Source organism: Perca flavescens, chromosome 14 (assembly GCF_004354835.1).
Source record: "Perca flavescens isolate YP-PL-M2 chromosome 14, PFLA_1.0, whole genome shotgun sequence".
Taxonomy (NCBI): Eukaryota; Metazoa; Chordata; class Actinopteri; order Perciformes; family Percidae; genus Perca; species Perca flavescens.
Window position 1 is genome coordinate 1,474,486 of NC_041344.1, and position 12,562 is coordinate 1,487,047.

The following is a 12,562-nucleotide window of genomic DNA, read 5'->3' on the forward strand; positions in this document are numbered from 1 at the left end:
GCAATTAACGGTCCACCTAAGTAAACACCTTCCCGTAATCAACGGCGGCGTCATAAAGCCGACCAGAGTTCGGTGAAAACAATTCTAAAGATCGGCAGAAACCGAACCCTGTCAAAGAGTTCAATATTCAGCCGAATCGGAAGCCGAATCCTGGATTTGGTGCATCCCTACTAACGATACCAGATTTTTGGCATGTTTAACTTAGGCTATTAGTACAGTACAATACCATGGGTAGTGCCACATGGCCAGCCATGCCAAAACACTTATGATTTCAATATCCAATGGAAAATTAGCTCATATAGCACAACGTGATGTCAACATAAAACAATAGGGAGCAGAGTTTACTTCGCTGCAAAAACTACGTACTTTCTCTGGAGTGTTTTAATCCAAACAATGATATGTCATATTTCATTTTGGTAATTTTAGTGTCATCGCCATGGCCCCTGAAAGGACTGGCATTTGGCGGTGTATGAAGCCAGGTCACTGTAACCTGTTGGCGACTAAACAAGTACCGCTGTTGCCGATTTCCTGGAGCTTTGTAACTGATAAATACAACCAACAGCTGCCGCTAGGATTTTATCGTTCTATCGCACTATAGACTATTCACGTTTGAGCACTTTGTTTTAAATATTTCTATTTCTATATAATGGTCTATTGGTGAAGTAACATTGATCACTTTGACCCCACCACACACACAAAATCGCACCCTGCTCACATCCATGTTAGCTAGGGCTAAGGTCAGCTCTAATGTTAGAGGCATTTCAAAAGCATTGCACGTATGCCAACATTAGAATGGATGAGAGACACATATATTCCTTTATTCACGGAGCTATCTTGCGCTACATAGTTATAAAGACAGAAACTAAATGAAAGCTGTCAATCAAGGTAAGCTAATGTGGTCAGTGATGCTGTGATCGCCTTGAAAGTGACCAATCAGAGGGCCAGTTCATCGTTGGTTTCCGCCCCCCAAAATGTCAAGTCAGTTTCATGCTGGCGTGCAGAAATCATCTTTGTGAACAGAGTTTACCTGCGAGAGCGTGTGTGCCTTCTTCCGCTCTGTGGGCGTGCTGCTTAGTTTTTATATGTGCAGGTGCCATTCTTTCCCATCTCTACGTTAAGATTCACGCCTGCAATGGCCTATTCCTTCTTGATTGTTAACCCTTTAAGTGCCAAAGTCACAAAATTGCGACAGGACGCGGTACTGAATCAAACAGCTGTTTTCTTTGAATAGAGCGTTGTATGTCATTCATACTCCCCTCCACTAGTTGTCAGACATCCTGTACTTAGCTCAGAAATACGTCATGCTTCAATACAAAAGCAACTTTGTCAAAAGCGACTAGCGACTTTTTCAGGTGTTATTGGAGACTTTTGTGGTGTGTGGAGACTCATGAAAGCACGTATCACTCTACAATTACTGTGCTCAACGAGCAGCGGGTGCTGCCGTGAGCCCCTCCCCATCATCACGTATCACGTATACGCCGCCGTTCTTGCCCTGGCTTACAGAGCGGGTGTAAAGGGAAATGTTTCTTCACTCTTACACTAAATAATTAGGGACACGACGCGGTACTGAATCAAACAGCTGTTTTCTCCCAATAGAGTGTTATCACTCTGCAATTACTGTGCAACAAGCAGCGGATGCTGCCGTGAGCCCCTCCACCGTCCAAAAGCCCTCATAGGCGGTCAGTCTCTCAGTAGCCTCGCGCAGCAGTCCCAGCCTGCAGTCAGAGCAGAGAGGAGACACACACCACTCAACTACTTAGACCTTAGCTCAGAAATACGTCATGCTTCAATGCAAAATGAAACGAAATCCCATCCAAACTTGTCAAAAGCTATTTGAACTAAACTAAACTGCTTTTTCTGGTGTTTTTGGAAACTTTTGTGGTGTTTGGAGACTTGTGAAAGCACGTATCACTCTACAACTACTTTGCTCAACAAGCAGCGGGTGCTGCCGTGAGCCCGTCCCCGTCCAAAAGCCCTCACAAAAAAAACTAACTATAAAAACGCTTACTGTTTACATGAGTTTTGTGGCATAGTAATAGTTCTAGTTTATGACTGTTGGCTTACAATTTACTTTTTCCCTGTTCAATTGATATGTGGACAACATAACAAATGGACGGAGGGGGGTGAATCTGATGAAATTAGTTCAACTCTCTTTCAAAATATCAGGTATTTCATGGATATTACATAATCCAATATGGTCGCCACCATATGACATCATAATATGCAAATTAGATGGGAAAATTGACTCCCTAGATAAATGGTAGGTCATTCTCAATATTTGTTTCATTTACACTTTGTCTCTATTTCAAACCACTTTCAAGCCAGAGCCTTCTGAAATTTAGGTGTCAAAATCTAGTATTTTTAAAAATAAAACCCGGCGCCTAAATGGTTAAATACCTATGCAATGAGTGATTTGTGCGGGTGTGGAATGATATAATTTTCTCATGGAACATATTTTATTAGGATCGTGAGATATGACCTAATCCTGACGCCATACAGGGTTTGTGTCCCGTTCTTGTCCCGTGACTCCCGTTTTCAAGCGGACCAGAGTTCAGTTGATTGGCCCGCACCAGAGTTTGAATGAGGTTTCAAAATCAAAATCAGCTTTATTGGCCAGGTTTGCGTAAACAAGCAAGGAATTTGACTCTGGTAATCTTGACACTGCCCTCAAGAAAGAAAGTTAAAAAGAAGCATATTTTTCCAAAATGTGAAGCAATTACTTTGCAGGATTAAATAATGTTGTGTGATGTGTTGTGTTGTCCTCTACAGATGTGATTCCTTGAACAACATTCAACAAATCTCTGCCTGCAGTAACTCCTTCCAGCGATGGTCCAAAACATTGGCATCATGCCAGCAATGGGAGGTTTGTCTTTGTACTACATACAGACACTTCTTGTATTACTTCTGTGTCTCGTGCATCATCTGAACCCTTCCCTGGCTTATTCTCTGAAAAACTGCTGCATTGGTTATTCTAACGACACCTTGGCTGATGTTGTTTTGGATTGCACAAACCATGATCTTGTAACTGTCCCTGATGACATACCCAGAGATGCAAGCATAGTGTATCTCTCGCACAATCAGCTCGAACAGATCAACAGGGACGATTTCCGGGATCTGTCAAAGCTCAGATTTTTGTGGCTGGACGGAAATCAGATTGCTCACATGGACGATGGATCTTTCATCCATTTGTTGGCGTTAACAAGGCTCCACATAGCCAATAACAAACTCACCGTCCTGAGAGACAAACTCTTTCAGGGACTGTCCAACCTTACCATGCTTGATCTCTCCGGTAACAACATTCTATCCATTCATAGCTCGGCCTTTCAGTCCCTATCCAAATTAGAAACAGTGATTTTAGACTCAAACAAGCTCCAACAAGTTGCTGACATTCAGCCTATCCTACAGCTGCCACTTATACAGAAACTGAGCATTAGAGGTAATCTATTTCCCTCCTTTGAGACCAAAGATCTGCTGCTGAATGAGCCCTCAATCCTGAAGGTGTTAGATATTTCGGATAATGACAAGTTTGACAAGTTCAGCATCACAACACAGATCTTTCCTCACCTTGAGATAATAGACCTTTCTGGGTGTGGCCATTTTGCCGGCTGGCAATGGGACATACCTGACAGGACTTTACTCAGGAACATAACTCAGCTGTATTTTAGTTTCCCGTACATTACTTTCGAAGGGATCCAAAAAGTCCTGCAGAGCCTCGACTCACTGATGCATCTGAGACTGAATAATATGGACAAGTGGATCAGCAAAGGTCTCCTAGCTACGGTTTGCAAGATACCATCACTTAAGAAGCTGGATCTGTATTGGAACAAATTCCCCAATATTAGTGTGCAACTTGTAGCTTGCTCTCAGCTCAGTGAGCTTGATTTGTCGTCTACTTCAATGACTGAACTGTCTAAAGGCTTGATTCGACTGATGAAGCAACTGAGTTCCCTAACTTTAGAGAGCAACCTTCTCACCAAGGTGCCAGATGACATTCGGACTCTCTCCTCTCTCGAGTTCCTAAATATTGGTGACAATTTAATTTCTGAGTTGAGCTGTGAGGATTTCACAAACACAACGCGCCTAAGAGAGCTTTATTTGTACAACAACCACATTGCCAAACTAGACGGATGCATCTTCAAAAGTCTTAATGACCTGAAGGTTTTAGATATGAGCGACAACCTGCTGTGGACATTCGGAGACGCCTTTAAAATAGGCCTGAAGAAGCTTGAGTACTTGGATCTGAGCAACAACTTTGTACTTCTTCTTGAAAAGGGGGATTTTCAAAGTTTAAGGTCCTTAAAATATTTGGATGTGGTGTCAAAACATATCGGGAGGGTGAAACATAAGGCTTTCGATGGATTGAATAACCTGGGTAACCTAAGTGTATCTCTTCCACTCGAATTTGAAAATAAATTCAGAGGTTTACAACAGTTGGAAAATCTTACTACCTACTTTATTATTGACGGTTTCAAAGGTACTCAACCAAACAATTATAAAGCTTTATTTAATTTAAAATCCATGAAATTTCTCACAGTAATATGCCAGGTTTATCACACTGGTTATCCCTTTGACATACCATCAGAAATACTCCAGGCTATGAATCATTTAGAGGACTTCACAGCTGAGAATTTCTACATTTCTGCGCCAGATGTGGACACTTTCAAATACAATCGCCAGCTCAAGAGTTTGACAATCAGACAGACTGATTTGTCAGACTTGGATCCTGGACTGTTTCAGCCAATGCCGCACCTGCAGGTTCTCGATTTCTCCGAAACTAAGATCAAGTCTTTGGATTTTCTGTTCCAGGCGGATCTGTCTGCACTCAGATGTTTGAAACTAAGTAGCAATGAGATAACTGTGATCAATGAGACAGTCTTCCAATTTCTCCCTGCACTAACATACCTCGATCTGCAAAACAACCCTTTCACTTGTGACTGCTCTAATGCCGGCTTTATCCAATGGGTGAAGAACAACAACCAAACTCAGGTTGTTAATGCCTACCAGTACACATGTTCCTTCCCTGTGGCTGAACAAGGAAACAAGCTTCTGGACTTTGACATCCTGTCCTGTTGGATGGACGTTAGCTTCCTCTGCTTCATTTCTAGCACTTGGCTGGTTGTTGTTACACTCCTCGCATCCTTCATCTACCACTTTCTGAGATGGCAGCTAGCCTATGCCTACCGGCTCTTCCTGGCCTTCCTATATGACAGCAGGAAGAGAAAGGCGGGAGCTCATCATCTTTACGATGCCTTCGTCTCCTACAATGTTGACGACGAGGCCTGGGTTTACCAAGAGATGCTTCCGGCGCTGGAAGGAGAGCAGGGCTGGAGACTCTGTCTGCACCACAGAGACTTCCAACCAGGTAAACTCTTACTCTGTCTGTCTTCATCTCTTACTAAATTTCTATTCTTGTCTGCTCTCTGTCCATAATTTATTACACAAAACCTAGACTCTGTAAACCCAGCCCGATCTGCTGGCAATTTGATTTCGCCCTGCAAACCTGTCCATTATTCTATCCTGCTTCCGTTACAAATTTGCGGGGACCAATCACAAACTGGCTTATCCACCTGGCGCATTATTGGTGGGTTTAACACGGTGACGATACAGAAGTGATTAAGAAGGTTTTTGTTTACATTCACCATGACGGCCAACGAAGCGCAGAAACCCGTTGATGCCACTGTCACAAACTTTCCAATCCATCGTTTTATGAGTACATAACCTATTTGTACTAGTGTAGAAGTTTGGTATCATTTTGGGCATTATTAGTGGGGTAATGTACAAGAGACAGTCTCGGATCCATTAGCCCCTGTGCTAAGCTATTCAGCTGATAACGCCAACTCGTCCAATGTTTGACCCAGGTGAAAAAAGCTTCTGGGGGGTTGTTTGACTCGAGGTCATGGTGCAAAGGACCCTAGGGTGAAATTACTCCGAACCATCACTTTAAAAAGTTACCTGCAGACAGTGTTTTCAACCAACCCACACGGCTTCAGCTTTTCTGCAAAATATTTGAAAAGGTCATTGACTAGAAAAGTGAAGCTTGTGTCTGGCATTTATTTCAAAATAACAAATTCTATGCAGTGTTCAACATTAAAGATCCCATGGCATGAACATTTCAGGTTTTTTAACATAAATATGAGTTCCCCCAGCTGCCTGTGGTCCCCCAGTGGCTAGAAATGGCGATAGGTGAAAGCTAAGCCCTGGGTATCCTGCTCTGCCGTTGGGAAAATGAAAGCTCAGATGGGCCAATCTGGAATCTCCTCCTTATGAGGTCAAAAAGAGCAAGGTTACCTCCCCTTTCTCTGCATTGCCCGCCCAGAGAATTTGGCGTGCCAATGAGAAAGAGAAATCATGGCTGGAAAACAAGAGAACGATTATGTCATTTATGATAACATGGTGATTGAAAGGGCAAGAGGGTTGTTATGGCGTTATGTTTTTTTTACTTGCCCCTAACATCAGGTCGAGGCGGTGTTTATAGCAGCGTCTATACACCTTCGACCCAGATAGATTTTTTAAAGTTTATGCTGACTCTGATGGCTAAAGTATCGCTATTTAAATCTGAGAACTACATCTGATACTGGCCTTCCACCACAAGCTGCATCAAAAACAAAGAAACACATTTGATGAAGCGAGTGTTAGCGAGTGTTTAGCAGACATACAGACGCAGAGAGCTGCAAAAAGAAAAAACTGATGTGAAACCTCTCAGATGCAAATACTATAACTATATATATAAACTGTATGTGCTCTGTGTTCACTACATCTCTGACAGGAAGACGATAAGAGGAAGAGTGGACACAGACAAACTTAAAAGATTAATCTAAATGTCATCAAGAAAATATAGTTTCAAACAATTGCCTCCCAATATTGAAAGCAATCTCAAATATCAATACTACTAAAAGTAATGCATGGACCAAATCAATGTGTGGAAGAAGTCCTTTACCTTATGTACAAGTATCAATAACACACTGTTAAATATGGGGCCCTATTTTATCGATAAGCGTAGGGCATGAAGCAGGTGCCAAAAGTGTCCAAATCCACAAAAGCAAGGCGCGTTTGGACCTTGGATTGCTGTTATGATGGCGGATTTGCACCGTAATATTTTTATTTGTAATCTTCTGCATGTGTGTGTGCTGCTGGGCAATCCCCTGTGTGTGTAACAGGCATAGTGTGCACACGCTGTGCATAAGCCTAGGAGCATTTTAATAATTTGCTGTTAAAATGACAATAAAATCCTGCGTTATTGACTTTAGACCAGGTTTTTGTTGGTCAATGGCGCGATCACTTACCGCTGCCTCAAGATAGCAATACGCCAAGAACGGACCTGAACACCACCCCCCCTGTAAGACCAGCACGGAAAATTGACAACTGCATAGTCTTGTCTAGTCTTAAACTAGCAAACACTTCTGATGTCAGACTTTGCACTGCGCTGGGTGCAAGATAGGGCCCCGATGGGAATAACAGCCTTTTAAAACTTTTAAAACAGGAACCCTAAGAAAGCGGTCTTAAAGATGCAGTTGATGATATCTCAGGTGTGTCTGAACTCTCCACAGGGAAACCGATCATAGAGAACATCACAGACGCCATATACGGCAGCAGGAAGACCATCTGTGTGATCACCCAGCGTTACCTGCAGAGTGAGTGGTGCTCCAGAGAGATCCAGATGGCCAGGTGGGGGCGCTCACATCTGTCAGAACCTCCTGCTCTATAGAGGCAAAGTCCCCCCTTAATTTGGACCACTATGGGACATTATTTTAGTAAAAACATGTCCATTGGTGAACGGGGAGAGACAAATACTTTGTAGATATTGTTTGAATTGAGCGATGAATTACACATATCTTACACATATCTTTTCTGTCATTTTTTTACTTGTTTTTTTACACTTTTTCCCACCATTGTTTTTCAATGTATTTGATCACGTGTTTGCTATTGTATTTTATAAACTACATGAGTTTTGTGTGCAGAAATCTTAATGTGTAAAGTAACTAAAGCTGTCAGATGAATGTAGCAGAGTAGAAGTAGAAAGTGGCATGAAAAGAAAAGACTCAAGTAAAGTACAAGTACGTCAACATTTGTACTGAAGTACAGTACTGTAGTAAATATACTGAGTAACATTCCAGCGCTGTGTGTGTTGTTACAGCTTCCGTCTGTTCGACGAGCAGAAGGATGTGTTGGTCCTGCTGTTTCTGGAGGAGATCCCGGCCCACCAGCTGTCTCCTTACTACCGCATGAGGAAGCTGGTGAAGAAACGCACCTACCTGAGTTGGCCCCAGGCCGGCCAACACACGGGGGTCTTCTGGCAGAACGTAGGGAGAGCTCTGGAGACGGGGGACGCTCCCAACGAGACTGATGATCTGCTCACTGGACCGGCAGGACACTGAGAAACATCAGTTGGAAAAAAGCTACAAAATGTTGGACAAGGGTTAGGATTAGCGGGTTAGGGTTAGTGGATTTTGGGGGTTTAAGGAATAAGAAAGTTATCTTGATGGCTTCCTGGTAAGTAGTAAAACGGGCCAGTGCATTCACTTAAAGTTCTCTATTCCTGCATTTCCCACACATACTTATTTATATGGGTTAGGTTTGGGTTAAAAAGCAACGCCCGGGATGGTGTGAATAAAACACTTAAAAACCTCCTTAAAAAAACAAGTTTGGTTATATAAAAGCTGTTTAAATGAAAGCCAGATATTAAAAGCAGGTCAAAAGAACAACTGGACAGGACGGACAGCGGGAGAATATGCAGGTTTGAGAGGTGGCGCCTCGCCAAATCTCGCAAGAATCACGACTTGCCTTACTGCACGATGTCACATTCATCAACCACATATAAGAAGCAGCCTCTGTGGACACTAGCACGCATTTCAGACGTGAATCATGGCAGAGTCAACGAAGAAAACGCGCGGTCGGAGAGTCAAGGAAAAGTAAACGAGAAACCGTGTGAGGAATGGGACAGGAGTCCCACTCGGTCAGTATTTCACTCGTTGGCGAGAGCTAAAAAGGTAACGTTAAATACAATTACTCCACATCGACTGTAGGGGTCGCTGTTTGACAAAATGGAAACTGCATAGTATGCCTTTAAAGTAATATTATTTAACATACTCAACTAATAGGGGTCAGGTTTAATGGTTAGGTTTAGGGGTTAGGGTTAGTGTCTAACCTCTCTCCCCTTCCTTCCTCTCCTCTAACCAAGAGGAGCTCAACTCCCTCGTCCCCTGTCTATCCCTCCTTTAGACAAAACTCTTTATTTTTCACTCATAAAATGACACCACTTTATATATCGTTGCTTGTGATGCTAATTAGCAATGCACTTGGCAGCAAGTAAAGTTAGCCTACTGCTGGCTTACAGCTAGCTTAAAAACTGGTACAAATCTTAAAGCTAAACAGTTTAAAGGCTTTTATTAATTAATTTTACGTAATATTGTGATCCTTTGTTGCCTTTTTAATGTGCAGCACTTTGTCTAAACTCTGTTGTTTTTTAATGTGCCTTACAAATAAAGTTGGAATGGATTGGCTTTATTTTTATTCTTTTTTTAAAGCCATTTTATAAGGAACAAAACAAACATGCTTTGACAGAACCAGTTACCTATCAACTGTACAGTATGTTTCGTAGTCATTGTGTTGTCTTTTATAGCACTGAAATGTGCATGTCTAATGCCATGTTGTGTCAAACTTGGCCCGCGGGCCTCAAATTTGGCAGCCTTGATCTAAATACTGGGTTTCTAAAGTAAAGGTAAAATTATTTTTATGTTCAAATTTGTGCCAACATTCAGGGGAGGAGCCAGACGTTGTAAACATTGGGTTGCGGAGCCAGGGCCCCATTTCAGGAAGAAGGTTTAACAAACTCTGAGTCTACCCCTGATGTCTGAGTTGATTTACCCTGAGATGGGAAACTCTGAGTTTTCAGTTTCAGAACAGCTGATATGAGTTGGTTCAATCAACTCAGAGTAGGTTCACGCGCGTGTACCACCACAATAAAAAGGCAGCATGAACGGAGCCATGATACTACGATTCACCATGGTAACAACCACAAACAAACGGGTCTGCGGAAATTCTCACACACACATACAAGTTAAAAAAAAACACAGCGGCTGCTGCTAAAGAGATAGAATTTGCGTGGGAGAAAATTGCTGCTAGAGTAAATGCGTATATTACAATATAGTGTAGGCCTATATAAAATTGAATCATAAGTATAGCCTAACATTACTGGTGAAATGGTATTGAACCTATAATCTATTTAATTTAGGTGCAATACTGTGGGCGAAAAAGTATTACGCCTACTAATCCCATTCTGAGGCTGCAGCACCATTATTAACAGAATTATAATTAATAATCTTTTCATTTCAAAGGGTTTACATCATTCACCTGCAATAATAGCCTACTGTGGAACTCCTTTTTAATGTCTCATACTAGTTTGTGTCCAGGGAACACTACAAAAACGTTTAAAACCCGTTTCAGAGCAAGTCACGCTCTTCTGATGGCGCTTTACAGTGGCTTTACTATAAAGCTCTGCATCCCCAATGTTGTAAAGAAGACTGCCGTTTGCAAAAAAAATGTATGTGTCACAAATAATCTGCCGGGAGAGCATGTCCAAGATGGGTGAAGTTAGTGATATGAGGTTATGTAGCCTAGGTTGCATAAAAGACTGGGAAGATAAAACGATACCGCTCAAATAGGAAGTTATCTGAAAATTAAAATGTCGGGGCTTCAATATCATCTCCCGACATACAACACCCTGTGAAGTAAAGCAGCTTCTTCATCAATGGGATCGTACACAAGGAAATGCCATGTTTTAAGAAATAAAAACGTTTTATAGTCTGCCTAACATGATTAATAAACCAACACTGTTTATTTATTCATGCAGATACTGCACAAACTGCGCTAAAATGCACCTGATACAGACTGAATGAATGAATGAGGAAATGAAAGAGCGCTGTGTCAGCAGGCTGGGCTGGTGTCAGAGGGAGGAGCCTGACAGAAACTCAAGGCTTCTTGAAGACAACCTGAGGCCTGGACTACGAAGCAAGATCAACATGGCCTGGATTTCTTTCAGTAATCCGGCTTTACCTAACCTAACAACCGCGGTCCCACATAACCTGTACTACGACGCTGGTTAACAACTAGTTCAGTCAACTCAGGGTTTCCCAATCCAGCGGTGCGCGCGTTCACATAAAAGAGGCGGCGTTTGCGCACCACAACCAATCGCAAACATCTATCAGAGCCGCATGTTATATATAAGGAAGGAAAGCTGGCAAAAAAATAAATAAATAGCCGACGCTGTAGATGTTTAAATCACAACTCTTATTAATATCACTTCCTCATCAGTCAGGACCAAGATCTGACCTTTATTACACTTGTGCTTTCCATAAACTGTTGTTGCTTTAGTCTATTATTTTAGTTGCAACCTTGGCAGTGGGGAGCAATCGTGAGAGGAAATAAAAAATATAAAAACATAATTCAAACCGATGTGCGCATTGGCGACACACGGCTCAAGAAGCCAATATGTAATTCCCTACCATTAAAATATATAGGATATATTTCATAAAAATACCCATGTTAACGGGGTTGTTGGTCTCTCAATGTTTTAACTTTAATGAGCGCACCCCTCTCTCCCCCTCTCTCCCCCTCTCTCTCTCTCTCTCTCTCTCTCTCTGCAGCGAGCTCCGCCTGATCTTCTTTAAGAACGGTGACGCCGTTATCAATCGACCTATTGATTGGTCAGTAGGCGGTGCTTTTACACCAGTTGATCTCTGATCTCCAACTTAACCTGCTCCCGACCAGGTTAGGTGTTCAGCATGAGTTACCACGGCGATTGAACCCGATAACAACTGATCCACCTTCGTAGTACAGAAAATCCTGGGTTGAGCCTTTGAGGCCTCTGCTCCAGACCAGGTAAGGTTGACAGACTCAGTTACTATAGTAACTGACTCTGAGGTGAAGTTACCTCCCGTTCTGAAACAGAAAACCCAGAGTTTCCCTCACCTCAGGGTTAAGAAACCCAGAGTTTTCACTAAACCTGCTTTCTGAAACGGTGCCCTGATGTTGTAAACATTTGGGGGCAGAGCAAGACGTTGTAGACATTCTGGGCGGATCCAGACGAAATGACACAAAGTTGAAGTTAATTTTAAAACCCTCAAAGATTTGGGGCTTTGGAGACCCAGAAGCTCCGCCTCTTCTTCTTCACATTGTGTGTTGTTTGTCCTCTCATTTCTCTGTCAGTTAGTCATATAGAAAAAGGGAAGTGAGATGACTGATCATATATGCCCATTATATCTTCCGCTGCTGTCGTGGAAACATCAGAACTGAGAAACGACGACGTCCTGTTCAGACGGCTGAGACGCGGGGATCTGAAGACGTACTGTGAGTGTCAGAAAATGTATCTGTGATGTTTTTGCTGCTCTTTTAGTGTCACAAACGTAAATCTTTAAAATCAATCTTCACGGGGAGGAATCTGGTGATATGGTGATAAACTGTAGTTCTTCTTGTTTGCAAACATGTTTGTCTTGTTGCAGGAATTTACTAAAATGCAGAATAGAATCTAGAAAATAATACTTAAGACATGACAAATATGTGATTT

At 42.2% G+C, this 12,562-nt stretch overlaps 1 protein-coding gene across 1 annotated transcript in view; it reads left to right on the plus strand.

The window, feature by feature from the left end:
• Nucleotides 1-3,147: 3,147 nt before the first annotated feature.
• Nucleotides 3,148-12,562, plus strand: part of LOC114568464 (uncharacterized) — a 24,532-nt gene continuing 15,117 nt past the window's right edge. Inside the window, exons 1-4 of the mRNA XM_028598078.1 lie at nucleotides 3,148-5,362; nucleotides 7,548-7,665; nucleotides 8,135-8,363; nucleotides 12,392-12,401. Of these exons, the coding sequence (XP_028453879.1) occupies nucleotides 3,163-5,362; nucleotides 7,548-7,665; nucleotides 8,135-8,363; nucleotides 12,392-12,401 (2,557 nt within the window). The 5' untranslated portion in view covers nucleotides 3,148-3,162. The remainder of the gene's footprint in view (nucleotides 5,363-7,547; nucleotides 7,666-8,134; nucleotides 8,364-12,391; nucleotides 12,402-12,562) is intronic.